The sequence below is a fragment of the Electrona antarctica genome (genome assembly GCF_951216825.1).
Source record: "Electrona antarctica genome assembly, chromosome: 13".
Taxonomy (NCBI): Eukaryota; Metazoa; Chordata; class Actinopteri; order Myctophiformes; family Myctophidae; genus Electrona; species Electrona antarctica.
In genome coordinates this window covers 25325664-25352866 of record NC_136794.1, presented here as the reverse complement: position 1 = coordinate 25352866, position 27203 = coordinate 25325664, and the positions used below count along the sequence as shown (strand labels likewise).

At 41.1% G+C, this 27203-nt stretch overlaps 2 protein-coding genes across 2 annotated transcripts in view; both read left to right on the top strand.

The window, feature by feature from the left end:
- Positions 1–1193: 1193 nt before the first annotated feature.
- On the top strand, positions 1194–2603 carry LOC306934902 (putative ATP-dependent RNA helicase DDX6; the record flags this gene model as incomplete). The annotated part of the gene is made up of 1 exon (XM_079517712.1): positions 1194–2603. One exon carries the CDS (start codon positions 1194–1196, stop codon positions 2601–2603), a length of 1410 nt encoding a protein of 469 aa, XP_079373838.1.
- A 2979-nt stretch (positions 2604–5582) lies between these two features.
- LOC306934901 (polycystin-1-like protein 2) overlaps positions 5583–27203 on the top strand; it is a gene marked incomplete at its 5' end in the record, with an annotated part of 63483 nt that continues 41862 nt past the window's right edge. The window contains 14 exons of the mRNA XM_079517711.1: positions 5583–5907; positions 6709–6828; positions 7007–7168; positions 9236–9346; positions 10199–10349; positions 18173–18402; positions 19549–19742; positions 21275–21491; positions 22916–23115; positions 23423–23543; positions 23645–23716; positions 23980–24172; positions 25369–25507; positions 25802–25955. Of these exons, the coding sequence (XP_079373837.1) occupies positions 5583–5907; positions 6709–6828; positions 7007–7168; positions 9236–9346; positions 10199–10349; positions 18173–18402; positions 19549–19742; positions 21275–21491; positions 22916–23115; positions 23423–23543; positions 23645–23716; positions 23980–24172; positions 25369–25507; positions 25802–25955 (2389 nt within the window). The remainder of the gene's footprint in view (positions 5908–6708; positions 6829–7006; positions 7169–9235; positions 9347–10198; positions 10350–18172; positions 18403–19548; positions 19743–21274; positions 21492–22915; positions 23116–23422; positions 23544–23644; positions 23717–23979; positions 24173–25368; positions 25508–25801; positions 25956–27203) is intronic.

Genomic DNA, 27203 nt, shown 5'->3' with positions numbered 1-27203 from the left:
CAGGCTGCCATGCACAGCGACATTGGCAGGGGTTTCCACAGCTACCCCACAACACAACGTCACTGTCTGAGCAGAAGCTCTCAATGTTTTAACCATAATACTAAATGTACAATAACTAAACATAAATCTCACTTGAATTGGATTGCAATACTTTACAAATTAAAATCATTAAAAAACAAAAAAACAAAAAAACATCGTGTGTGTGTGTGTCAGTGCATGCATGTGTGTGTGTGTGACTGCACGTGTGCCTGCTTGTATGCAGATCAGCTGTGCCATTCCATCCAGATGATTGGAAGGGCAACTTCCTGGTCAGCTTCTGATTGATGGGGTAACTTCCAGGTTTCAAGCTACTGAGTGGCTAATCAGTCGCTAGTCCCTCCTATATACAGCTTTTGTCCCCACATGTCTCATATTTGCCAGTGACAATGAAAGGAGAAATTAGGTCATGTGCCTCAAATATCACAAACATTAAATGCCATTGACAATGAAGGGAACATTTACGTCATATGTAGACGAGCAAATCGGCTAACCAATCCCATAAATTCAGTTGTTCATGAGATGATAATGTATAATGTTAAGAGCGCCCCTCACTTCACACAGGTGTGTTTTTTATATATAATTTGACTTTTCATAATGGAAGTGAGTGGAGCTCTGATTGCGCTGAAACATTGCAAAGGTTTGAGTCATATGTCATACATCATAGTCGACTGACCTCACAGGCTGGCCACATGACATCTGAGATCCACATAGGACACACACCATTCTGTCATAATGCAGTTTTAGCCGCTGTCGGCCTGACAGAGATAATACGATTCCCTGCAGTTGGTTTGGTCTTAGTGACATCAGCAATGATGTCAACATGTGACATCATTGATGATATAGTCATAAGTTAAGTTTTGTTCCACAGACCTCTTTGAAGTCAGCAAAAGAAATTGCACTGAACTTGGTAAACTTCACAAAGTTAAATGCACACTCCAGCAGTCAGAGGCTAAAAACAACCTGAAATAAATACAAGGTGGCTTTAAACTGAACAAGATTGTTTAGGTGGTTGGCCAGTACTTGAAAACTAGCGAAATAAACACAATAAATACATTGCTTTTGGATAATTGTTACCAAAGGGAAGGTCATTCGTCGAAGCTTGTGTGTATTCCCAAGGACTGAACTCACTTTTAGAGGAGATGCGTTGTGTAAATATGAGCACTGCCAGAACTGAGAACCCAGTTAATTGGAGCTTGTCCAATCAGAATGGTCAGCATACCGTTAAGCCTGTTGGAGTACTAGGCAGAGGTAGAGGAGGTCCACAATACCAGCAACTAAGACAAATAAATGGCTCCAACATAATTAACAATGGTAGCTGCCAGCCAGCCCCCACAGCTAACACCGTCAAGCCTAGAGATGACTGGAAGAAATATTTGAAACTCCTCCCAAAGGACACAAGAATTAAAACCTCGGATGTGACCGCAACTAGAGGCAACGATTTTGAAGATTTTTGCCTAAAGAGGGAGCTTCTTATGGGAATCTTTGAGATGGGCTGGGAAGAACCATCCCCAATCCAGGAGGAGAGCATTCCCATTGCACTGTCAGGAAGGGACATCATGGCCAGAGCCAAGAATGGCACAGGAAAGAGCGGAGCCTACCTTATTCCCTTACTTGAACGCATTGACCTGACGAAAAACTGCATACAGGCTCTGGCCATTGTGCCTACGAGAGAACTGGCTCTGCAGGTGAGCCAAATCTGTATCCAGGTCAGCAAACATATGGGTGGGGTGAAGATCATGTCAACCACAGGTGGAACAAACCTACGTGATGACATTATGAGACTTGACAAAACGATACATGTGGTCATCGCCACCCCTGGGAGGATCTTGGACCTGATCAAGAAGGGAGTGGCCAAAGTCAACCAGGTGCAAATGATCATCTTGGATGAGGCAGACAAGCTCCTGTCTCAGGACTTTGTGGTGATGATGGAGGACATTTTGCGCTTCCTGCCTAAACAGAGACAGATCCTTCTTTACTCTGCAACTTTCCCCAACAGTGTGGAGAGGTTTATGAATTCTCATTTGCATAAACCGTATGAGATTAACTTGATGGAGGAGCTTACCCTGAAAGGGGTAACTCAATATTATGTCTACGTGACTGAAAAGCAAAAGGTTCACTGCCTTAACACTTTGTTTGCCAAGCTCCAGATAAACCAGTCCATAATCTTCTGCAACTCCTCTCACAGAGTAGAGCTCTTGGCCAAGAAGATCTCCCAGCTGGGCTACTCATGTTTCTACATTCATTCAAAAATGAGACAGGAGCACCGCAATCGCGTGTTCCATGACTTCCGAAATGGCCTGTGCCGGAATCTTGTCTGTACTGACCTCTTCACGAGAGGAATCGACATTCAATCTGTCAACGTTGTCATAAACTTTGACTTTCCCAAGCTGGGGGAAACGTACCTTCATCGCATCGGCCGATCTGGCCGTTTTGGACATTTGGGTCTTGCCGTCAACCTGATCACTTATGATGACCGTTTCAACCTCAAGGGCATTGAGGAGCAACTAGGAGCAGCCATTAAACCCATCCCCAGCATAGTTGACAAGAGTTTATATGTGGGATAGTATCTGAGCAGCTCAGACAATGTTTTTGATATTACTCCTTCAGATTTTATCCAAATATCACGCAAATCGGTTCAAATGATCTCTATAGTCAGTCATCTGTGTGATTTATCATATTCCATCCTGATAAGATAAGATAAGATCTTTATTGTTACGAGAGTCACAAGAGTTAATTGTTCTAGTTAACGTTCATTTTAAAATGGAGGTCAATGGCGTTCGATCAGGCTGAAACCGTACCCAAATATGGAGCCATATGTCATAGATAGATACGTCATATGATTGAGTCCAAGATCAACAGAGGTGTCACACCGTTATTATACCCTGACTTTACCATGCTTTTAATGTGTTTTTTTTCTTTCATTTCTTTCTTTTTTCTTAAAAAAATAAAAATAAATCTAAATTTCATTTCACCATGAAAGAGTGAAGGGCTTAAGTTGGTTTCACGTGACCTACTAGTACTGTCTTGCCTGTAAACGACATGTCGCACCACTCTAAATGGCCCTCTATAACGCGACTGCTGTTTTGGACCTCACACTTCCTGGATTTATTCAGAATTCACCATCTTAGAGTACTTGCTGTAGTAGGCTACCTCTTGTTAGATTACCCACAATACCCAGTGGGTACGATGCAAGTTGGGAATGCATGCGCCTCTCGTTTATGCAATACCTGTTGGACTGATAATGGGCTCACACACGCCATTTTGGAAAGAACTTGGGCCCCTTCCCTACTTCCTTCAGGTGTCACTGATGATTCTAATTAAGGCTCTGTTCCATTCTGGTCAAACAGAGTCAGGCTGCTGCTATTGTGCATGTTGGCTCACTGGAAGGGTCTCCAAGTGTCCTTGTGTGGTTTCCAAATGGCCCCGTACAGGTCTTTAACTCTGAGAGTGTACAAATGGAACCAAATGGACCGGGTTAGCTTTAATTTGGTTCATCTGGTTCCATTTGTACACTCAGTTATGGGGGTCCTTGAAATTAAAGTTTGAGAAACACTGTAAGCTTTACCCAATCAAATCAAATTAATTTAATGAATTAATTTAATAATTTAATGTATTGTTAAAACAGGAATTGAAGGCTGCTTTGGAGGCTATAACTGTAGAAAAACGTGTAGAACTTATAATTCAAGGCTTTCATAATCATCTAACCAAAAAAAGTAGATTACATTTTACAAAAAAATAAATGTCCTAATTCCTCATATAATAGACAGTAATATCTGAACTACAGGTGACATATAATTGTACTTTGTTATGAGAACTGTTGGTGAGATGTACAAAATAATTTGTATTTGTCACATAAATCAGAGGTTCCCAACCACTGGTACTAGTACCACTAGTGGTACTTGAGCCCCCTTCTGGTGGTACTCGCCCCAAAAATGGAGAAAAAAGACAAAAGTGGAATAAAATATTTATATTAATACAGGTAGTTCTTCTGACCAAGCGATTGGTTGAAATAGGCTCTCCAGCAGTGCTGAAATGAGCATGACAGCACACCTATAGTAGCCAATAATAGAAGATTTGGGAACGGATTAATCACATTAGAAATATCAGTTGTGCTGATTAGTGATTAGACAGCAGCATTATTGGCTTGGAATGGAACAAAAAGGGCAGGTATACGCTACTGTATTTTAACATCAGTTATTATGGTGGTACCAAATATTTTCTGAGATGGTATAAAAAGGTTGGGATCCAATGACATAAATCACATCATCACATAAATGTGTAACACATTGAGCTGTGAACTAACAGCTGACAGATTATTATTGTAACATACAGTATCTGAGGTGACGTACAATATTTATAACACATACAATGCTGTATTTGTTGCAGCAAACAGACTGTCCTTCAACTACATTGTGGTATCGGGATCGGATCGGAAACGAAAAAAGTCACATGTTGACAGCATAAAGCATTAACTCTCAATTTAACCAAAATGCCACAAATAATATTCACTCTCATCATCACTCACTTAATCTTTAACATTGTCTAAAGGTGGTCGCTGCGTTTTGCGGATCCGAAAGTAGTAAGCTATCACTACCTGTCAGCCTGTCACCTAGACAGCTCTGCGAAAAACGACCCCGGTCCAAAAAAACTTTATATGGATGCAATATTCGGCAGCAGTGTGCAAACGTGATTGACATAAAGTGAGGTTGATTATTGTTTTTACATCCTCCAAATTTCAGACCAGTGTGCAAACACTTATTTCCTCCATCTCCATATTATCATCCCTCTTCAGCATCAGCATCTCACTGGCAGCTACATATACTGTAGTAAAGGTTCACCCAAAAAAATCTCAGTCTCCATTAAGTCTCCTACCGGAGACTTAGGAGAATTCCATGCTAGAGGCTTTCTTTATTTGTAGTTGTTACGACCCACCAAAGAGGTCCAGGTGTTATTTTGTGCAAAAGCGCATTATTGGCTATTTCCCCTACCATAAGCCCTCAATGAATTGCATTGAATTGCATTAAATTGAATGGGGCTATGGGGTGTTATGCTAATTTGCTTATTTCCATCGCTCAAAAATCAATATTTTTTGTATATATCCTCTCTTCATAATGTAAATAGTATCCTGAGCGGCACACTTTACTACTTATTTTGATGAAAATAAGCGATTTAGCACAAAAACCCAACCCCCAACCCAACCCCCATATGTGGTTCACAGGTAACCACAATCTATCTCTGTTTGGATCTTGATAATAGAAGGCAGGCTGTCATCCATTCATGACAAGGTTTGTGTACAGAGATAATGTGCATAGGTCCCTGAGAGAAGCAGACTATTAGGCAGCCTATTGTTATATCCAGAACAAGGTGTGCCAGAGACGCTCATTCAGTCCCCTTTAAAAGCACCAAGTCGCTGGATACAAGCTATATCAGCAACAACAACTTTGATTAAGTGCAGACAATCTACTGTGCTGAGATCTATGCTCTGTCTAGAGTAGAGTTTATCCTTCAAAAGTTGGGAATAACTGACAGCAGATAGGGGAATGATGGACAGCACTGGTCTTCCAGTACTTCTCCTGTTGACGCTCAGCTGCCTTTCTTGTGCCGAGGATGAGAGGAAGAACTTTCTTCCCTGCCCAGAGGTCCGGGAGACATTTGGAGACTCTTGCTATGAGTTTGTGATTCTCCGGCGATCCTTTGCCAGTGCCCAGGCTTGGTGCGAGCAGGCCGGAGGTCACCTTGCCTTCATCCCAAATGAAGAAACCCAGTACTTCCTTCAGAACCACCTGGACCCAGAAATGGACTGGTGGATAGGAGCAGTACCAGAGGCGTCTCCACACCTGAGATTGCAACAATTTGATGTTGTTAAAGGTAAGCGGTAGTCGGTAGACAGCCAACTCGAAAAGAGATTTACTGTAACATTATTCCCATGAGATAAGATCACTCTATAATGGTACTATTCACTGTGCTTCATGAATGCAACTAATTTGATGAGTTTGAAGAGCAACTGTACATGGAACAAAATTCAAAGCAAGCACTATAGTTAGATCAATGTAATCGATCTCATCGTGCACAGATTTAAAGCAGTAATTGTGGTTTGTAAGCTAGTATAGCTATTATCAATAGTGTTACACGGAAGGGCAACATTTAAACAAGGCAATTCAAAATGCTTTATAAAAAAAAGATAAGCAATGACCAAAAATATCCGATTCACAAGCTCATAGTGAGTGATGCAAGCTTGTTGGGATAGAAGGTTCCATTGGCACTTTGTTAAAATGTCGTTATTATGTGGACACCCCCACCAGTTCATTAAGTATGCCTGGTTTGCCTGGTGAGTGGTGATCCACCTGAACTGAAGCCACAGCTGTTGTTGTATGATAAAGGACGAGGGGTTACGGGGAGGGGATGATAGTGTGAAGTCACTATATCACTGTTTTTTTTTTTTACTGTTCCCCCCCGGGGACCCCCACACAGAGTTGCACCTACTTCACACGGGTGTGATTTTTATTTTTTCAAAGGTAATGCAAATATCTGAAATACAAGTATACAGTATACAATAGGGCAGCATTCATTAATGAAGAAAACAAAAACAGAAAAAGATGCAATATGCAGTTACAAGGTTCTCCCCGACAGAGACGACACTTGGTCAGTGTTGGAATGTTTTCTCTGCAGGTCCTCTTTCGTGGCTGGATGGTTCAGATATCAGCTACTCCAACTGGGTGAGCAGCCCACAGCCAGAAGCAGGCTGTGGACACATTCTGAGACACTCAGCCTTCCGCTGGATGGCCACAGGCAACTGTACTCAAGAATTGCAGTTTGTCTGCCAGTTTAGTATGTTTATTTATGTCTTAAACATATGCTGTACATGATTAATGATTATGAAATCAAATCCTAATGCAGCTACAAAAGAATACTGTCTTTATACTTTCCTCCCCTGTCGTAGAGTCTTGGAGACGGATTGCGTGTGCAGGTCAGAGTGTCACTCTGCAGTGTGATGATGGTCAAGTATTAGAGATCGAGGGAGGCTTCTTCGGTCGTAAGACTGTCCACTACTGTCGGTCTGGCCTCACTCCCTCACCCACGTCCACAAAGGATCAGTGTAGCTCGCTGGATGTTACACATTCATTAAAAGGTAAACACTATGACCATCTGTTGCTTTCGTTGTTGGACTTTTAAAGATAATAATTGCATAATGATTACATGGAATCAATTTCATATATCACTTTATCCAGAAATGTTACTTTTTGAGCCCCTCCAGTATGTGGCTTTTGAAGATTACGTCATATGGCAGCCAAGTCTATGGGATTTAATGTTTGTTAATAAGGATGTCATGTGGTTGATATAAATACATCTTGTAACATATTTTGTTTCATACAAGAAACAAGTAAGAATGGAAAAAGGAAATAAACAGTAACCAACTGTAACCAATGAGGATAACGTTTCACAAAAGCAAAAAAGGCACTCCTCAAATCACAAGAGTTCTTTGCCTTAACAGTAGGTCTTTTCAATGCAGCCATTGAAATAGAGAACCACTTCAATGGATTAAAAAACCCCCCAGTTTCACTAAAAGGTTCTGCATGGTTATAGAAGCTGTAATGCAATTCAATAATGGTCTTTCTTGAAAGAGGTGATTGCTGGATGCCACAAAAGGGCTAGATATATTATGACATGCAGAAACCCAATATATGAAACAGGTGATACCCTCATCAAATGCAAGGCCATACAATGAACACATTAAATCCTCAATACAGTCTAAGATATATATCAAACCACATTGAAGTAAATATTGACTCATGGATTTCGCTGATGACACAGGCAAGCATGTGTTTCATGTATGAATGGCAGGCATAGAGATGAGAGAGTGTACCGTGCACTGCACAAATCACTCCTGTGTAAACCATTTACAAAGCACAGTTTATGAATGGTAAATGGTGCATTCATACAGCACTTTTCTCCACAGTGTTTTATGCATTAGGACACAGAACTGATGGTGTTGTTGTTGATTTATGAATTTATTAAATATTCAGGCAATCTTGTTTATTTTAGTGTTTTCAGGTCATTATCATAACCTTTAAATCAGGAACCTTAATTGTCTCTCTGTTGGATCTGTTGCCAATGTTTTTCACAGGCCCCTTTTCCACCACGGGGTTGGCCCGGTTTAATTATTTTTCCCCGCCTAATATTGAACCAGTTCAGAGTGTTTTCACTGAAAATGAATTGATTCAGAACCCTGACAGTTTCGGAACGGGAACCAAAATATGGCCGCCGGTTCCGTGAAAGCACCAAGGTTCCAAGAATCTAGAACGGAACTAGTTCTATAGAACCAAAGTTATTTTGGTGGAAAAGTGGCCACAGCTTATTACAATGAACACGAATATGAAGTGATAATTTGATATCGTATCGATTTTCCCTGGTATTATTGTGTCTAGGCTAGGGCATAGCAGTGGTGGCCATTTTGTGATGCCACAGATTGAAAGCCCATTCATGTTTCCCCATAGAGATTTCCAAAAATATTGATGGAACCAAGCCATCTCGGCTCCAGCATGGTGAATCATGACCATAAAACATTTGATGCTCTGTCAAATAAATAATACTATTGAATTATGTTATATAGACCTACTATATTTAATAATTTATTGACACAATAATTGATTTAAATATTTATATGGGAAAAACTGTATGGGTTGTCAATCTGTAGCACCATAAAATGACAGCCACTGCTTGCCCTATAGCCCAGATTGTAACATAACCACTTAAGCCAGGAATATTATGTCGTATAAGGGGGCGGGGGCGGCAGTGGCTATGGGGTAGAGTGGCCGGATGGGAACCGGAAGCGGAACGTTCCCAGTTTGAACCCGTGTCGAAGTGTCCTTGAGCAAGACTCTGAACCCCTAATTGCTCCCGATGAGCAGGTTGGTGCCTTCTATGGTTTCCTCCGCCATCGGTGTATATGAATGTGTGTGTGAAATGGGTGAATGTAATGCATAAACTATGTAGAGGGCTTTGGATAAAAGCGCTATATAAATGCACCATGTACCATTTATAACAAATAGCGGAAAACATATCCATGCTTGTGTATGCTGTTTTAGCTATTTTGGAAAATCTGCCCAAAATAGGGAGGCCTGCAGGGTTTAAGTGGTTAAGAGACTTAAGAACACACAAACAAGACACTGCCTTGTTTGTTTTGTCTATCCTATAGGTCAGTGTGATGGACACCAGGTCTGCCAGGCTGCAGCAGCTGTCATCTCCTTTGATGATCCCTGCCCTGGACTAGGAAGTTACCTGTCTGTGGATTATCACTGCAAAGACGGTCAGTAGCATCATTGGGTGATTGCTTGTTACTTCCAGGCCCACTCTAAAGTAGTAAAGGTGCAAGAAAAAAAATCCTGTTCTGCCAAGGTGTGGGCATTGGGTCCAGCTCTGTTTAATTTCCCCATCGCTACAGCCACTAATGATTCAACCAATCAGCAGATCTGTCTGATACAAAGGCAATCAATCCCATAGGCAACAAACAGTACTTCCACCGCTTAGGCCTCATTCACACGTACCAAACACCAATCAAGCAATGTTTGGTCGTTTTTTTGTTTTTTTGGGCCACCACAATGCTTTTCCAATGGGAGTCACATGGTTTGATCAAACATTTGTGTTTGATCGCTGATTGCTGATTGCTCCCCCCTCATCAAACAAAAATGTTTGGTCAAACCATGTGACTCCCATTGAAAATGAATTGGAGCAGCAATCAAAAAGCAATCAGCCATCACACACGGACCGAACATTTGTTGTGTAGGTGTGAACTAGGCCTTACTCTGGCTTCTTGGTTTCACTTCTAGCCTTTATTCCAGCTGGGTGTCCAATCGTTTTTCAAAGGGAGGGAGCCATATTTGAAAAATGCCTTCTTCAGAGAGCGAAGGTTGAGGCTAGCAGGACACTGTGTCAGGCACCTGGAACTAGAGGGCGAGGCAAGCAAATAAGAAACCATGAGAGCCAGGACAAAGCTAGGGAAGCCAATTAAGCGCACCATCTTTGACTTTCTATTTTCACTAGTTTCGGTCCCGGGCAAATGTCGAATTAATTTTTGGGTCTTGAGCTGAAAAGTTTGGTAACCTCACACATCTGAAAGGTTTGGGCACCTCACACATCTTTGGACATGTCTTGCCCACAGGACTCAGATTATCAATGGTCAAGCTGGCTGCTGTCTTTGATAATATCACCATCAGCATAAAGTGGCTCTACCGACCGTTGCAGGGCAATGCTACCTGCAAGCTGAGTACTGGAGATGGCTCCATCACTGAACTTGTATACACTCCAGCTAGGTGAGCAACATACATTACATTAAGTCTATGGTAGTTTCTCATTACGCATTCTTTACACCATCAATGACTCAATAATACATTTGTTAAAGTTACTAAAGGACCATTTCATGTAGGTACTGTAACACCTTCCATCTGAACGATATTGTTCTTGTTATTATAGAAGATGTGAGCAGAGTCTGCTCACATCTTCTAGAATAATAAGAACAGCAGACAGCAGACTTAGGTCACATTCTCACCTAATACTTCGGTAGACTCGATGCGAATGGGCGGAGAATTTGGGATTCTTGCATATTTAATTTGCTGCGGTTTGCCTTCACACTGTCATCCGCAGCAATTGGAAACGCAGCAGGGGGGACCTTTATCAATGTGTTCCATTCATAAACTAGCCTACACAGTGAAATCTATGGTGATAAAATTATACTCATAACGTATGTGTCGTGCCGTCTGGGACTGGACCCCCCCCCTCCTCTCTCTCTCTCTCTCTCTGCACGCAGCCACACACTGTTCTTTTGGGCATGGGCACAGCGCTGAGCGCACTGATATAACAGACACTGATATAACAGACAGTTTATCGATGAAAGGCCCTACTCCCCAGTCCCCACACCATGTTTACGGCACGCACAGACAGACAGACAGAATATTCTGTAGGCTATACACTGCAGTGTTTTTATGTGTTTCCTTAAGCAATTGATTAATGTACTCGTTCTCATTTCGATCAGGGCTAAAGTCTCCTCATTCGACCACGTCTATCCACGGTAACGGGACATCTTTGCGCTGCGTAAAATATGCCTTCTCCGTCTCCAACTGTGTTCAGCTCCTCACCCGCCACATTGTTTGCTTTATTTCCTTTATTTGCTGCGGATTGCATTCCCACCTGCACCGAATCGAAATCAAGTGCGATTGGAAGCGAAGCGAAACCCCCGTTTTTGGGCGGAGTAGAATGAGGTTCTTTGCTGCGCATTAGGATTCGAATGAGCCTTCACACCTGCCAAACGAAGCGAATTTTCTGACAATGCGCAGCAGGATTCGTTTTAATCGCAGCAAAGCTTTCTGGTGTGAATGTGACCTTATTCATTCAAAACAGAAAAATCACCAGCAATCACACAAATGCACTTTAGATACCTTTCATTTAAAGTAGCTATAAGCAATATAAGGTTAGGGTTAGGGTAAGTGGTATTCAGACAGCCAGCAATGGGTAAAACGTTACTTCCTGATTGGTTAGCCATTTCCGCAGGGTTTTTTTTTTAAAAATTTTACCAATGCCAAAGCTTCTAGGAAAATCTTTGTATGCAGATTGTGGCCCCTAGATGTGTCACAGGCGACATACTTACACTGCCTGTGCCCAATTCATTAAAGCACTGTTTCTTAAAAGAGGGTGCATTGAACGTTCTACTTTGCATGAGTAGAAATAAAAGTGTATTATTTCATAAAAAAAATTATGGAATGAAGTACTGTCATGCTGAGGACTTCAAAAGCATAATGAAAATGCCTATTGCCTAATGTAAGAAGATGTGAGCATGACTCAAGTTTCAACATGTAATTTATTCACACTGGGTGCAGAGAGAGTTCATAACAGAAGATTGCACCAGCACTCACAGAAGTCTCGTTTAAAGGCACCTTTAAGTCCTTGAAGAGTTGGCATGGTATGCTGCAGCAACAAAGTGCATGTTTCGGCCCTCAAGCCTTCATCAGCGTTGAATCAACGCTCAATCAATGCCTTAAAACGAGAGTTACGTGAGTGCTGGCGTTTTCTCTAGGCTTCGTACACTGTAGGGGGGGGCAATCAGCAATCAGCGATCAAACACAAATGTTTGATCAAACCATGTGACTCCCATTGGAAAAGCATTGTGGTGGCCCAATAAAACAAAAAAACTACCAAACATTGCTTGATTGGTGTTTGGTACGTGTGAATGTCGTTTTTTTGGGCCACCACAATGCTTTTCCAATCAACTAGGCCTTGATTTTTTTCCTGTAAAGTTACTATACCCGACCACGCACCTGGTAAAAATGCTCAGAGAGTTTGAGATGAGTTGGAGTTGTGCGAGCTTGATCATAACAGAAGAATGGCCAGCACTCACACACATGTCCTTCAGTAAATAGTTTAGTTTAGTTAGGCGCAGGCCTAACTAAATAGAAGGTACCTAAATTACATTTATGTGAGTGCTGGTCATGTTTAGCATAATGAATGCCCAATGTGAATATGAAATAACCATAGAAAACTCTAATTGTTAATGCAATTATTGTACCGCAAACATAATGGCATAATGCTTAATTTACTGTACACTTCCATAATACATTTTGATATGTGAATTCTGCTTAAAACCTCCACGATGTTTTAAGTAGTAGGTTAGAGATTGCATGGGGGGGTTTGAATGAAAGGAGAACAATTACAGGGAACTATAGGTCTACTGGGAAAACAAAAAACATGGAAGTTAATGGAGGTTTTAAATGGAAGTAATCACCTCATCATCACTCATTGGGGAGAGAGAGAGAGAGAGAGAGAGGGGGGGGGGGAGGGAGAGAGAAAGAGAGAGAGAGAGAGAGAGAGAGAGAGAGAGAGGGAGGGAGAGAGGGAGGGAGAGAGAGAGAGAGAGCCATACTGTAGGTCTCTACATTAACACATCTGCAGCACAGTTAATGCTTAATTAGTCAGGGATATTAATACAATCTGGGAATACATTTCTTACCAATCATTTTCTTCACCAATGTGTTGGTAAAGGTGTCTATTATCCCACATTGGTTTCTATTCAACCACCCTAGGGGAATCTTTGACATCTGCTGAAAGTTGGGGTACGTACAACCATTATTTAAAGGCAAAGTTGGGCTCCATTTTCGTTTGATCATTCTAAATACATCACTATTTGGGGATTTAGCAGTGGGGAAGGGGTGTTCACCCACTAAAGTTGATATTTTGATTACCTGTCTAAATCCCTAAAACACATCCGTTACCCGTTACATTATGCGTGTGGTTTGGGTGTTAAATTAAATTAAACCAATCACCGTGGCACATGCCATTTACTTTAATAGAGCCCATATCCGTTGCCCGTTATGCCCAGTTCTATATTGCTTCATAGCCTTATGGTCTATAGCCCATGGAAGAGTGATGTGTTGCTGCCTTGAAGTCTCATTATAGAGCCCTGCCCCTGGCCCGGCCCGGGCCCGTGGGGCTCCAATTTCGTCGCCACGTTTCCCGTGTATAGGAGCTTGCTTTGTCCCTTAATGGTATTTTGGTTCAGCGTCACCCACTTTTTTTTGCCGACACTGGAATTTGCGCCTAGAGGTGTGGTCATAGGCGTTTTGGCACACTTTCCCCTAAATTGCTATTTTGGTCACATACATTTGGGAAAGCGACAGTGGAGTTTAAAACCACCCGTAATGCCACATTTTATTTATTAAATATGGGCGAGATTTGAGCGAGTTGTGACTCACAAGTGAGACTTCAAGGCAGCAACACATCACTCTTCCATGGGCTATAGACCGTAAGGCTATGAAGCAATATAGAACTGGGCATAACGGGCAACAGATATGGGATCTCTTAAAGGCAATGTCACGTGGACTGGTTATTGGTTCAATTATTGTACAGCCCAAACCACACCTATGCATAATATAACGGGTAACGGAGGTGTTTTAGGGATTTAGACAGGTAACCAAAATACCAACTTTAGTGGGGGAACACCCCTTCCCCACTGCTAAATCCCCAAACAGTGTATTTAGAAAGATCGAACGAAAATGGAGCCCGTGGAGTTCAGCCCGGGCCGGCCCTAAGCCCGCTGGTAAAGTCCAGAAACGGCCGGCCCGAAGCCTGACATATTGTTATTTATTATTTCCAGCATGCACACTGCCGCCGCTGCTTTATTGGTGCACGGGACGCAGCAGCAGCCACTCACTCTCAGCTGCACTATCTCGTGCTCTGATAAACCCACATTAAGAACAAGAAGTCAGCTAGAAGCTAGTTTCTACATCCATTAGCAAATTTCTCCACATATCTCCACTATGGTTTCATCTGTCCTTCAGTGTCCTGGGCTGAATGAAGGTCTAAAGGTCCCCACACACCGAGCGCGTTTTTTGGATTTCTAGCGGCGTTTCTCCATCAGTTTTCCGAAAAACGCGTCCAGTGTGCAACCACCTTTTATGCTTAGGGGGAAGAAAGGGAAAAAAATACCATTCCTTAATACGAACATGTAAGCACTTCACCATGCTAGTCTGCCTCCAATATTTCAATTCAATTCAAAGGGCTTCATTGAAAGGGCTCTTTCACTACATCCGTAAATCTTCTCTTTGGTCTTCCTGGCCTCCTGCCTGGCAGTTCCAACCTCAGCGTACCGATATACTTACTATCCCTCCTCTGTATGTGTCCAAACCATCTCAGTCTGGCCTCTCTGGCTTTATCTCCAAAACATCTGACATGTGCTGTCCCTCTGATGTACTCATTCATGATCCTATCCATCCTTGTTACTCCCAGAGAGAACCTCAACATTTTAGTCTCCGCTACCTCCAGCTCTGCTTCCTGTCTTTCTGACTATCTCTAAAACATAAATGTGTAAACTACAGATGTAATTTTATTGAAACAAGAGAATAATAGCATAAGAGCTAAGAGCATAATAGCTTAATAATTTATGCTGAGCATTAGTCAAAGGTATCACATTTTAAACAGTATGTTTAAATTGGAAACACGTGCGAGCAAAAAAACACAAACACACACACGCGCACGCATGCTCCGTCCTTTAGATTCCTCACGGAGAAGACCTTTTTTTGTCCTGATCATACAAAAAGGACAAAGTTAAAGTAAGTAAAACAAATTGTCAGATAGTCGCCATCTTTGAAATATGCAAAATAGCCAGTTCAGCCATACCCAGTCATAAAGATGATCATTCCAAAATGTTTCTAATTGTCAAAAAAGGGGCGTGGTCATTTTCGGGTTTCTCGGTATTTCGCCCCGGATTTTTCACAGTTCCCAAGTTGTTCGCGGGAGACTGGAGTCATATTAGCCAAGAACAGTTGAGATATTCTCTCCTAAATGAAGTGCATACATATCTTAGCCAGGTCCTCTGATTAATTGTAGTTTTATAACTGCTGCACGTGCACTGTCAAATGTGTCAATCACAGTGTTGGGCATAACGGCGTTTAAACAAACGGCGTTACCTAACGTCGTTATTTTTTTCAGTAACGGGTAATCTAATTAATTACAATTTCCATCGTTACAACGCAGTTACCGTTACTGACAATGAAATGTGCTCCGTTACTATGTCAAGCGTCTTTCTGTTACCACGGGCCGGCTGACAGTGTGTGTGTGTGTGTGTGTGTGCGCTACTACAGGCTGGGGCTGCTGCTCCTCTTGCTGCAAACATGACAAAAAAAGAGAGCGGTCGTCGGTCCATGCGTGACTAATTATTTGAAATAAAACCTTTTTTCTGTCCACACACAGTCCTATATGACAGTCACATGACATAGCCTACCTTTTCACTTCACTCGAGTGACAAGTCATTTTGTTTGTGAGCGGAGCTGCACGAAACTAGCCTACATGTGTTCAGTTTGTTTTTGTTTGGTTCCATTGTGTGTATAATTCGACTGCGTTGCGCGATGGTGCGGCCGATCTACAAACTCGCGACGCATTGTGAGCTTGCAGATCTGCTCTAATTCTGCAGCGCAAGCGTGCACGGCAGATGTAGAGTTTGTTTTTGTTTCGTTCCATTGTGTTCCAACGCGTCGCGCTGCGACGCATTGTGAGCTTGTAGATCTGCTCTAATTCTGCACGGCAGATGGGACGGTCGGGACGGTCGGGCCGTCGGAGGCTCCCCTCGGGGGCTGCCCGGCCCCAAACCGACCGTAGCTTATCAACTTCGACGGAACGACATGTTTTCAGAGAGAACTCTCGGGGCCTCTAGCCGTCGTGCGTAGCGCTAATAACCGCCCCTGCCTATTTTAGCTCCGACTCTGAAATGGAAAGTGTTTCTTTTTTTTCTTCCAAAAAAAACAAAAAACGCTGCCTAGCGCGAGGCCCTGTGTGGCGGCACCATTCGCACCCTAAATGCGGCCCTGAATACCAGTTGTCTTGTCTGAAGTTGTAACTAAGACAGTTTAATTTACACAAAAAGCACTGTAGTGTAGTCCAGTGTTTTTCTTTATAGTTGACAAATGTATGTGAACATGTTGCTCTGTAAAGTTTTAAACCAAATTAAGGAAGCATTTTGACTAGCACTAGAACTGTCACTGAATGGAAAATAGGTTACTTACTTTTATTTCAACATATTGAGACTTAAAAACTGGACTTGCAATACATATATTGAAGTTGAAGTTTATTTCTCCCTCAAATGGCAAAGGTTATTATGTGTAAGTTGTAAGTAGGCCTACCTGTCTATGCTGTTCTACTCTATGCACCTGGCTTGTGAAACCTGCTCCCAAAAACAATCCAAATTCTTTGACATATTACAACCTTTTTACGCAAATAGTTACTTTTCCTAGTAACTAGTTACTTTTACAATAGAGTAATTCAGTTACTAACTCAGTTACTTTTTTGGAGAAGTAACTAGTAACTATAACTAATTACTTTTTTAAAGTAACGCGCCCAACACTGGTCAATCAGCAGTGCTATAGGCTATACTCGCAACACAACGCACTGTGAGCTTGTAGATCGGCTATCGCTGCATGATAACCCACAATAATAATTAGTGGCCACGTTATCTGCACTGTACAAATCCAACTTTGTTTAGTGTGGTAATGCTCCCCTGCAGTATTTAAATTGTTTTTATTGAGTCAGTTCTGTTTTGTCAGAGCCTAGAACGGTACTCGGTGTGGGTGTGTGTGTGTGTGTGACCGCCTGCACCCCGAGCCCCCCACTAAGTAAAATCCTGACTGAAACGGAAATGGTGGGAATTTTGAAGTTTCAGCCTCAAATGATAGGACCTCAGTTTCTGAACCAATCAGAGCATCACATCCCTCCAGGCTATGGGACATTAAAGGTGGCTTTACACTAGCCGATAATCGGGCATTTTTTGACGCTCGGGGGGTGCCCGACTCAATCGATCTGCTCGGGGCCGCTCAAAGCGCGATCGGGATCGACCCGATCAACATCAAGCATGTTTGATATTTGCTCGGCCCCGCTCCGATTATCCTGTAGTGTATGGTGCTGTCAGATTTCAAATGCCCGATTATCGGCTAGTGTAAGGCCACCTTTAAGGCTACCCTTAGTCTTTGACTTCCTCTCACGTGCAGTGTTGTTTGTAAACAAAGTGACAGAGAGACGTGGAGCAAAACCAGGGGATTATTTCTAACCTATACACAACCTATACACATAAATTACATATTGTAACGTTTAGCACCCTGAGCAGGAGTCGAACCCCGATCTCCAACTCAGCAGACAAGGCAAGCAACAAGAGAGCTAGCTCGCTTGGAGGAGCAAGTTACGGCCGGGTCTTTCGCAGGGTCGTTACAATATTTTAGCGTGATGATATGAGTTTAAAACGATTACCGGTAATACACCGTCTGCGTGTCATCTTGAATGGGATTAAAAACGGAGTAGTTTGTAATCAAAACCAGCTGTGTTTGGAGGATGATGCAGCAATGGGAATCAAACGGGTGAGCTTAATTTTTATTGGGTTTTATTGATGTGGGCCTCGACACTTCATCACACGGTACGTTTTCGTTTTCAGGAAGTCATTCAAATTAGATTTGTATGGACTTTTTATATAAAAATACACAAAAATGAAAAATGTCCCATTTTTTTGGCATCCATTGTTCGGTATGCCCATATGATGAAATACGTATTTTTCATTTCACTGGGTCTTGAACCATGAGACTTTTGCTGTGATTACTTCGTTTCTCAGGTTGGAGCAGCACTTTTTCCACACATATACCTTTCCGAGGGACTTTGTGGTGAAGGTAGAATGTACCAGTAACGATGTCGATGTCACAGCTCAAGAAACCATTACCATTCAGGAGCCCATCACAGGGCTTCTTGTCACAAAGTGTCACAGTGGGAATGTGTCATTAGATGGAGATTACTGTAAAGCCTTGTACGGGGCCCTGTTTCAAATTCAAGTGGAACTAGAAGCAGGTAAGAAGAAACTATAGTCTGACCATGTTAAAAGAGCTTGCAGTATATTTCATTTTATCGCTTTTAAAATGTGTTTGTTTTGGATGTGTTTTATATCTCAGTAGCATCACATATTTTTGTAACTTGTATGTATCGTTAAGCCATTAGAAATGCAATAAAGCATAATCAACAAGTTAATGTTATATGTTCCGTATGTGCTAACAATACAGTTTACAATATTACAACAAGATATCACATAATACAAGTAGTGATGCACGATTAATCGGTAATCGGAATTGGCCATATCGGACATTAAAATGCCATATCGGTATCGGAACGGTCTCAAAATAATACAGATTATTTAATCGGTTTTCACCAGCAAAAATGTTTTAAATGAAAAATGTAAAAGAAATCATCAATGAGTTCAATGTAAATTTGTCTAGTACCTCTAGTCTAGAACAAAAGCCAAATCAAATATGGTGTAACATTTTAAGTAAAAATAAACTTAAAACATTTCTACATTTAATTTGTGTAGGCCTACTCATCTCATTCAGTAGTCATTCAGTTGTTAAAACAGACACTTGGAAAAGAGTATAGGCTATTTATTGATTGATTTCATACTTTATTAACAGGCTTTGGGCCAAGCCCCTATACGGCCTAGGCTTGTTTCCATTGTGGTCCTCTGTGTAATATCGGAATCGGTCAGAATCAAGAATACAAGATAGTCATAGTACCACACAATAAATAAAGTATAAAGATTTAGCAGCAATGGGGAGTGTAGGCCTACAGAATATGAAAGGAGAACAATGTATCTAGAGAGAAGATACATACAAAACAATGCACTTCCCTAAGACATGGATAGTCAGTCTGGTAAGGCAGCAGAGTCAATATGCAGTGCGGAGCGGGATTTTAGAAGCTGCACGCTACAAACCCATTGTAACTTCAAACTACATTTTAACCATCATCATACGATCGAGCTGTATTTTTTTGATTAGGCCTACTGTTTTTTATTCATTTTTAATATTTTGTTTTTTTGGAAAATGAATAATACAATTAAAAGCTCACAATAATTGTAAGATTCATAAAAGCCTGATGAGAGAAAGGGATTTCGATTCAGAAGTTCAAGAATTCATATTCTCTGAATTCTGTCTCTCGCCTGCATGGCAGGTACCGATGTGACCTACAGACTCCAGCATGGAGCAGTATTGTTGGCAGGTTCATCGGTGGTCAGAGGAATCACAGCAGAGAACATCACAGTGAGTCCAGAGATGATGAAGCTGCTGGCCCCGGGCTGCCACGTCCTGCGTCTTCATGCATCGAACAGGGTCGCAAGCCACGGCCCAGAGACCATAGAATTGAAGGTGAATACAGCAAAAAATAAAAAGTGAAATTATTCTTTCTACAATCCAAATATGAACATATTCAGCATCCAAGAAAAGGGAAAGCAAAGAGATAAAAACATCTCAAGGTCTAGCGATAAATGACGAATGAATGATCCCCCATTGAGTGGCTCCCTCTCAGTGTTGGGTGTAACGGCGCTATTAATAACGGCGTTATATAACGAGACTACTTTTATTGGTAATGGAATAAATAACTAGTTCGTTTTGCAATTTAGTAGTTAGTTACTTAGTTACGTTTCCAAAAAAGTAATCGCCTTACTATAATGTGTCCCTGTTCATTCTGTTGGCAAGATTTAAAAATAATAAAGCCCCGACTGCCGCAATGGGGAGTGTAGGCCCCCATTTCTATTTCATTTCTATTTTCTATTTCTCCTCCTCTCCTCTCCTCCACCTTAATGTGTATACTATACATCCTGCGTCTACAACATCCTGTAAATTCAAAACTAGTGTTACAATTAGCTTTTATTTTGAAGAGGAAGAGGAAGTCTGTTTCGGTTGTAGCCAGCTGCCATGACAGGTGATGCCGACAACAAGAAGTGCCATGGTGGTGGTGGAATAAACACAACATGCTTTATGCCAAAGTTCATAAAAACACTTTGGAATTACGTTAAACATGGTAGATCCTCCGTGGCGCTGTCATTAGGTGCAGTACTTAATGAATTGCTTAATTAAGTTTCACGCTAGTATCATGCATCATCAACAACAGGCTGTTGTTGATGCCCCCCCAAAATAACATGAACAGCTTACAGGATTCTCATTCTGTTACTGTCACTGCCTGCAAGGATGGCCGCCGTGCCATTTCTTATAAACTTTCTAGTTCATACGTGGGTTGTGAGTCCACGGTGGAGTTGTTATGTTGTTGTTGTTGTTCATGCGTGCCGCGGTGCGCGGCGTGGAGAGGCCATGCGCGCTGGCTGGTTGGAGCGCAGCGCAACAGCCTCAGTAGTATGGCATATTGTCTGTACTCTTGTGCACTCTTGATTTTCTGTCCAGTCCTAAGTGTCTAGGCTGGCGTTTGTGTCGAATTATATTCGCTAATAAAGAGAGAGCTGTAAAGGGGATATTGTCTATCGTCAGTATAGTGTATATCATTCTTGTTTTTAACCATAGGTTAATTAATATGGGCCGTGATAATGCGGCGCAATAACGGTAGGCAGTAATACAATGCAACCAACTTGCGCAAGCATTCAAAAATGAGTTGTAATTGTCAGATAACGGAAAATAACATACAAATAATCGAACAAGTTACTTTTCTCAGAAGGTAATTTGTAATTTAATGGGATTAGTTTTATGGGCAGTAATCCAGTAACCTAACGACGTTACTTACAAAAGTAACGATGCCCAACACTGTCTTGTGACCAAAAAGAGGATCCGTGGCTGGTGAAAGTGTTGAAGCTGAACCAAAATACAGTGCAGTCCGTAGTCACAGAGGGGTGTGTCGTGTGTGTTGGAGCATAGTCATTGTTTTGTACTGCTGTACCTCCTGTGTCCAGGTGTGTGTGTTGGAGCAACTCGCAGGCCTGCAGGCCTCCGTGATGGCGGAGGAGGGCCAGTGTCTAGGATCCTCTGCTCTTGACATTGTTGTGTCCCTGGAACGGGGGGCCCCTGCATTGCTCCTCTTCTCTCTGATGGGAGACAGTGGCCCCAGACAGCTGCTACAGGAAATTAATACACGCCAGCACATTTTTCAGATCACAAACACAATCCAAGGTACTGAAATAAAACAACAAAACGGCGCTGTACATTAAAGGCAGTGAGGTGTGTGTGTGTGTGTGTGTGTGTGTGTGTGTGTGTGTGTGTGTGTGTGTGTGTGTGTGTGTGTGTGTGTGTGTGTGTGTGTGTGTGTGTGTGTGTGTGTGTGTGTGTGTGTGTGTGTGTGTGTGTGTGTGTGTGTCGTTACCATAGACTGCGATCTGGGGCCAGTGCTAACAGAATGCACGAAAAAGGCAGCAAAGAAGAGCCGTGATCCGGTCGCGTGACCGGAAGTAGTAATCTGCCATTTTCCAGCCAGGGTCGTGGCCGTGATCTAGCGATAGAAACACTATGCTAAGAGGACGAATTAATGTTTTATTAAGCTTCTAACACCGTCCTTTACCTCATTCTGAGCCGCTAAAGATTGCGTGTGCGTGCATGCACAGAGTTTTTAGATTTCGGTGATGTCACACCATGAAGCAAGCGGTGGCTAGCAATGGAAGTTAAAATACAGTAAAAATATATTATTATTAATTTTGGATTACCGGTAATACTCTTTTATCAAATCTCGTGTTCTCGTGTTTGGCAAAGGAGGGTTTAATAGCTAAACACGAGATATCGAGGTTGGCATAGATTGTGTTAAATTCCGATAATAGACACATTTTGAACTGGAACCCAGGCTGATGAATGGAGGCTTTGTGGAGTTCTCCCTCTCTCCTGATTGAATGAAATTTGTAACCCACATGAAAATGTGTTTTATTAACAGAGTTGCAGAGATAAGTAGACCGAGCACCCCCGTTACTGAACAAACAGGCCGCGTAATAAGCCTATCTCACAGAATTTCCCCGCCCCCCTAAATACGCCCCCTTTCGGGGTTAGTGGTGATAGCGTGACGTCACTCCATAGACGCTACATGTTAACAGAGGTTATTTAAGAAGTCTACAACTTTTGTTTTCTCAAGGTAAGGTTTGTTCTATCTGCTCGACCTGATTTACCATCTTGTTTGCTTCATAATAATATTGGTCTGTCACATTTTTACATTAGAAAATGTACTTAGATTCTCCAGAGAAAAAAACGTGTAAATGCCCATGTTAAAGTCACCACTATTTACCGGAAGTGGGCGTGAAAAACGGGCTGTGAGATAGGCCTATTCCCTTAACCTCATATCAGTCTTAACCGGCCATATAAATCAGTTTCACAATGTTTTCGCTTCAGCGCCAGTAATCTCACTTCCGCATGTCCTAGTCACCTAGTTGCGGTAGGCTGCCTACCGTAGGCAGTATGGGGAAATGTCCATACTGGCTGCATTGAATGGTCTTGATAAGAACATACTATACTGTAGGTTGATTACATTCAAATATCAGCACGTACTGTAAAGACATAAATTGATTATTATTGATGAGAATGAAGGTCTCAAGAATGTTCTAAAATTAATTTAGCAGTTGAATATTCATCCTCAAATGTTTTTTTTGTTTTTTTTGTTTCTTCTTTAGAAGTGAAACTCAGAGCATGGAATGTCTTCTCATCGTTGGATGTAGATGTGGAAATGCATCACTTGGGTTCCTGTGCCACTCACTTCATCCCCAGATCAGACGGTTATGGAAGTGGTTTGTTGAACTTCAACCAGGAGAATGGTGGGCCGGTAAATTAACCCTATAATGTCCATATTCTGACTGGGCATATCATAATTTATAGGCAAACGTTTTGGGGAAATAACCGATCTACAAGCTCACAACATGTCACAATGCGATGCATTGTGAGCTTGTAGATTGGCTATTTTCGCCGAAGAGAAAAAGAAGTAGACCTATATTGGATCCCGGTCAACTGCAGCATCTAGAGTTTTTAAGTGGCTTAATTATGCAAGACTTGAACTATTACAATTGCAATTACATTTCTTTAGATTATAAAATTGTTTATGAGTCATGACTGAGATTTGTTTTCATTTTCAGAGAGAGGAAGAAGTTCGAGTTCTCAGATCCGTAAACAAATTAGGAATCAAAGCGGATTCATCCGAAGATTCTGATCCATCCGAAATCAAATTAAGAATCAAATTGCGGTCTTCAGATTCAGGTTCACATTCTACAGATTTGGGTTCAGATTATTCAGATAAATTTCGCATTTGTTCAAATTCAGGTTATAATTCCTCTAAATCAGTTTCACATTCTTCACAGGAGACATCTCTCTTGAAATATTTCAGAATGGTTATCTGGGCGACGGCGACTACGAACAAGAATGGTCATGCAGTAAGACGTTTGTATTTCCTCTCCACAATACAGTGACAGATTGTATGCACCCACATGTGAAGTCAGAATACCGTGTTTCTCTTGGAGGGGGAGGGGTTGTCTTTAGGTTCTTTTGCTCCAGTAACTACAAGGGCCATCTGAAAATCTCATCAGCATTATGTGGGGAAATAGTAACCCTTCTGATAAATACCCTTCTGTCGTTTATTACTACTTTGATGTACTCTTTCAGTACCATGATTAATTTTAATTTCTTTAACCCACAGCGCAACCCTGTACATGCCAAGGACAATGGCCGACATTGACCCACACTATTACAAAAGCCTGTCTACCAAAACCATTTGAGTATTATAGATACTTCTTGAAGGTGACTATGACGAATAACGATGAAGTGCATCGTGCAGGTAGATGCATTACTTATGAACCCCCTCAGTGGCCACGCACTTCCGTTGAGTTGAGGTAATTATTTGCATACAATGCATGTTTTCAATTCATATTATTGCTGTCTTAAATCAACATTTTCCGTAACATATGGACATAATTTGCTCTTTTCAAGATAATCACTGCCACATGCTGCCACATGCTTAGTGCACCCATTGTGTGAAGACAATATTCAAATTCGTAGTAGCTAGTTATTTAGTAGCTAAGCTTGTCTCAGAGGGGGTGAGCTGGCTGTTTGCAGTGTATGGGGAGTAGCCATGTAATGCACAATGATCTTTTTTTAAATTATTATTACAAACCGAAAGGGCACCATGTAGTCAAGACCAGTATGACAAAGAGGACTGCAATTTTCAGACAAAAACAAACATCATAAGTGATCTAATGACTTATGATTACGTAAATAATAATAATAATAATAATGTAAACTATTTATATAGAACCTTTCATGACATAAAAGTGATGTACAGGGCAAAAAAGGAACAAAAATGTAAAATAGCATTAAAACAAGCAAAAACACAGTTACATTAAGCCAAAACAATAACAAAGAGCACACAACGGCAGCAAATCAGCTAGGCAGAACAGTGAGTACATGAATAAGAACACACATGAATGCTCACAGGTTTTAAAAACTCAACTAAAAGCAAGAGTGAAGAGGTGGGTCTTGAGCTGTGCTTTAAAGACTACAGCTCCCACTACAGCCTGTCTATAAAGCTGTAGTGGGAGTTTATTCCAGGCTGTCGGCCCATAGAAGCAGAAATCTGCTTCACCAGATTTTTTGTTGCCATTTTTAGGCACTTCTATCTGCCGCATTTTTAACAAGTTGTAGTTTGTTTGTTGTTTTCTTTGGTAGCTAGGCCAGAAAAAATGCAGTAATCGAGTCGAGAGAAAACAAAAGCGTGGATCAACGTTTTTGCATTGTCGAATGACACTTAGCCTGAATTTTCATTTAATTTCACTTCAAACATATTTTAATGGGAGTGGCTAGCGATTCAGGGGCTGGAGCCAGGCCAAGAAGGCAGTCTTGGTAGCGTAAATAAAGACGTAAACTGGGGGTAAGGGGGCTGGAGGTTGCCAATAACATTACAAATCTGTGTAGAAATGTGTTAGTGGCAATCAGTATGCATACTTGTGTTTAGAATATCAACATTTCATTTGCGTCTATGTTAAATAAAAAAATGTATTAATCTGTTATCCCAAAACTGTTTTCATTTCAGATGCACACAGGGTTGTAGTTACCCAGAGAATCACAGGACTGATATTAATATCCAGCTGATATGTAAGCAAGCAAATAATTGCCCAGCAGACTTGGCATGGCACATTGAGGATCCACGAAATAGTAACAATTGGGATGTTGTAAGTCTCGCAAAATGATTAATTTACCTTCACAGCATTTGGTTGAAGCTGTTATTGAGTGATCCAAGCTATAGTGTCCAGACAATATTACCATGATTCCACATGCAGTGATCATTTTATAATGCTTGGAACATAAGAGACAAGAGTCATATCAAGGGAGTGCAGTTTTCTAAACACATCTTTGTCTAGCTCATTAATTTGATGACACTGCCGGTTTTAAATATTAGAAAAATAATGGTGATCAAATCAATTCTCAATTAAACACCTTTTTAAACATTTGTATTCCTTTTACAGCAGAATATCAGATCCAGGACGATACAATGCTATTTGAATAATGGCAAAAGGCCACTGATAGAAAGAACTGACGGAGCATCCGAATACAGAGTATCAAGACGTATGATTGACTATGCCATTCGTAATAGGCTGAATATAAGGGTTGTGGCTTATGGTGAGTATGTACCGTATATATAATAAAGTGTGGTGGAACCAAATAAATAACACCAAGGTTATTATATTAAATAAAACTAACTAAATAACATGAACTATGATACAAAAATTAAAGAAAACTAACCCAAATCATACAGAAAATGTTCTTAGTAGCCTTATTCTATGTCAATATTTCATACATAAACCTAATATTTTGGGTCATATCGTATCTTGCAATATTTAAAAAATACCAAAAATAGCATAGGTAGAACAATGCGTTGTGAGCTTGTAGATTCTAAGACTTTATACAAAATCAAAATTAAACATGCAAGCCTGCTTTAAAAACTAATCAAAACTAAATTGAGATTGCTCCCTCCATTGGCTCCCAGTCGCTGCCCACACAGAGTACAAAACTCTGATGCTGGCCTTCAAAGCAACCAAAGGTATGGCACCCCCATATCTTGCAAGTCTGATCGGACCCTATACAAACCTTCCCGCACGCTCAGATCAGCCAACGCAGGGTAGCTGGAAGTACATTCACTAAAAATGCTGGGACAACGCTCCACACATCCCAAACTCTTCTCACTTCTGGCTCCAAAACTATGGAATATACTTCCATTTGCAATCAAAACTGCAGACTCACTCCCAATCTTCCGCCATAGTCTGAAAACTCACCTCTTCACACGCCATCTTGGCCCTTAGCACTTGCTCTGGATTAATAAAGTCTGCTAAATGCCTACATTGTCAATTGGGTAACACTTTATATTAAGGTCGCCTTTATAATGCATTATAATCTAATTTATAATGCATTATAAGCTCATTTATAATACTCGTTATAAATGTTTGTAATCATGTATAACAACTTATAACCACGTTTATAAAATTATAATTAAGTGCTGGTCATAATGCATTATTATGCTCAGTGGAACAGCACATTATAACTATTATAACTTAGGTGGTTATAAAGGCACATAGAGAAGTGCTGTAATGTCTGTGTCATAATGCATTATAACCAATGTGTTTATTAAATGGAATAATGTCTTATAAACATCAATAATATGCTATAGCATATTATACAAAGTTTTTTGTCACAGTCATGCTATAGGGTATTATAAAACTGCTAATAACCATTAAAGAATGTTGCCACTTTACTTAAAGGTCTCAAAGTCCTGCTATAGCATATTATTGATGCTTATAAGACATTATTCCATTTAATAAACACATTGATTATAATGCATTATGACACAGACATTACAGCACTTCTCTATGT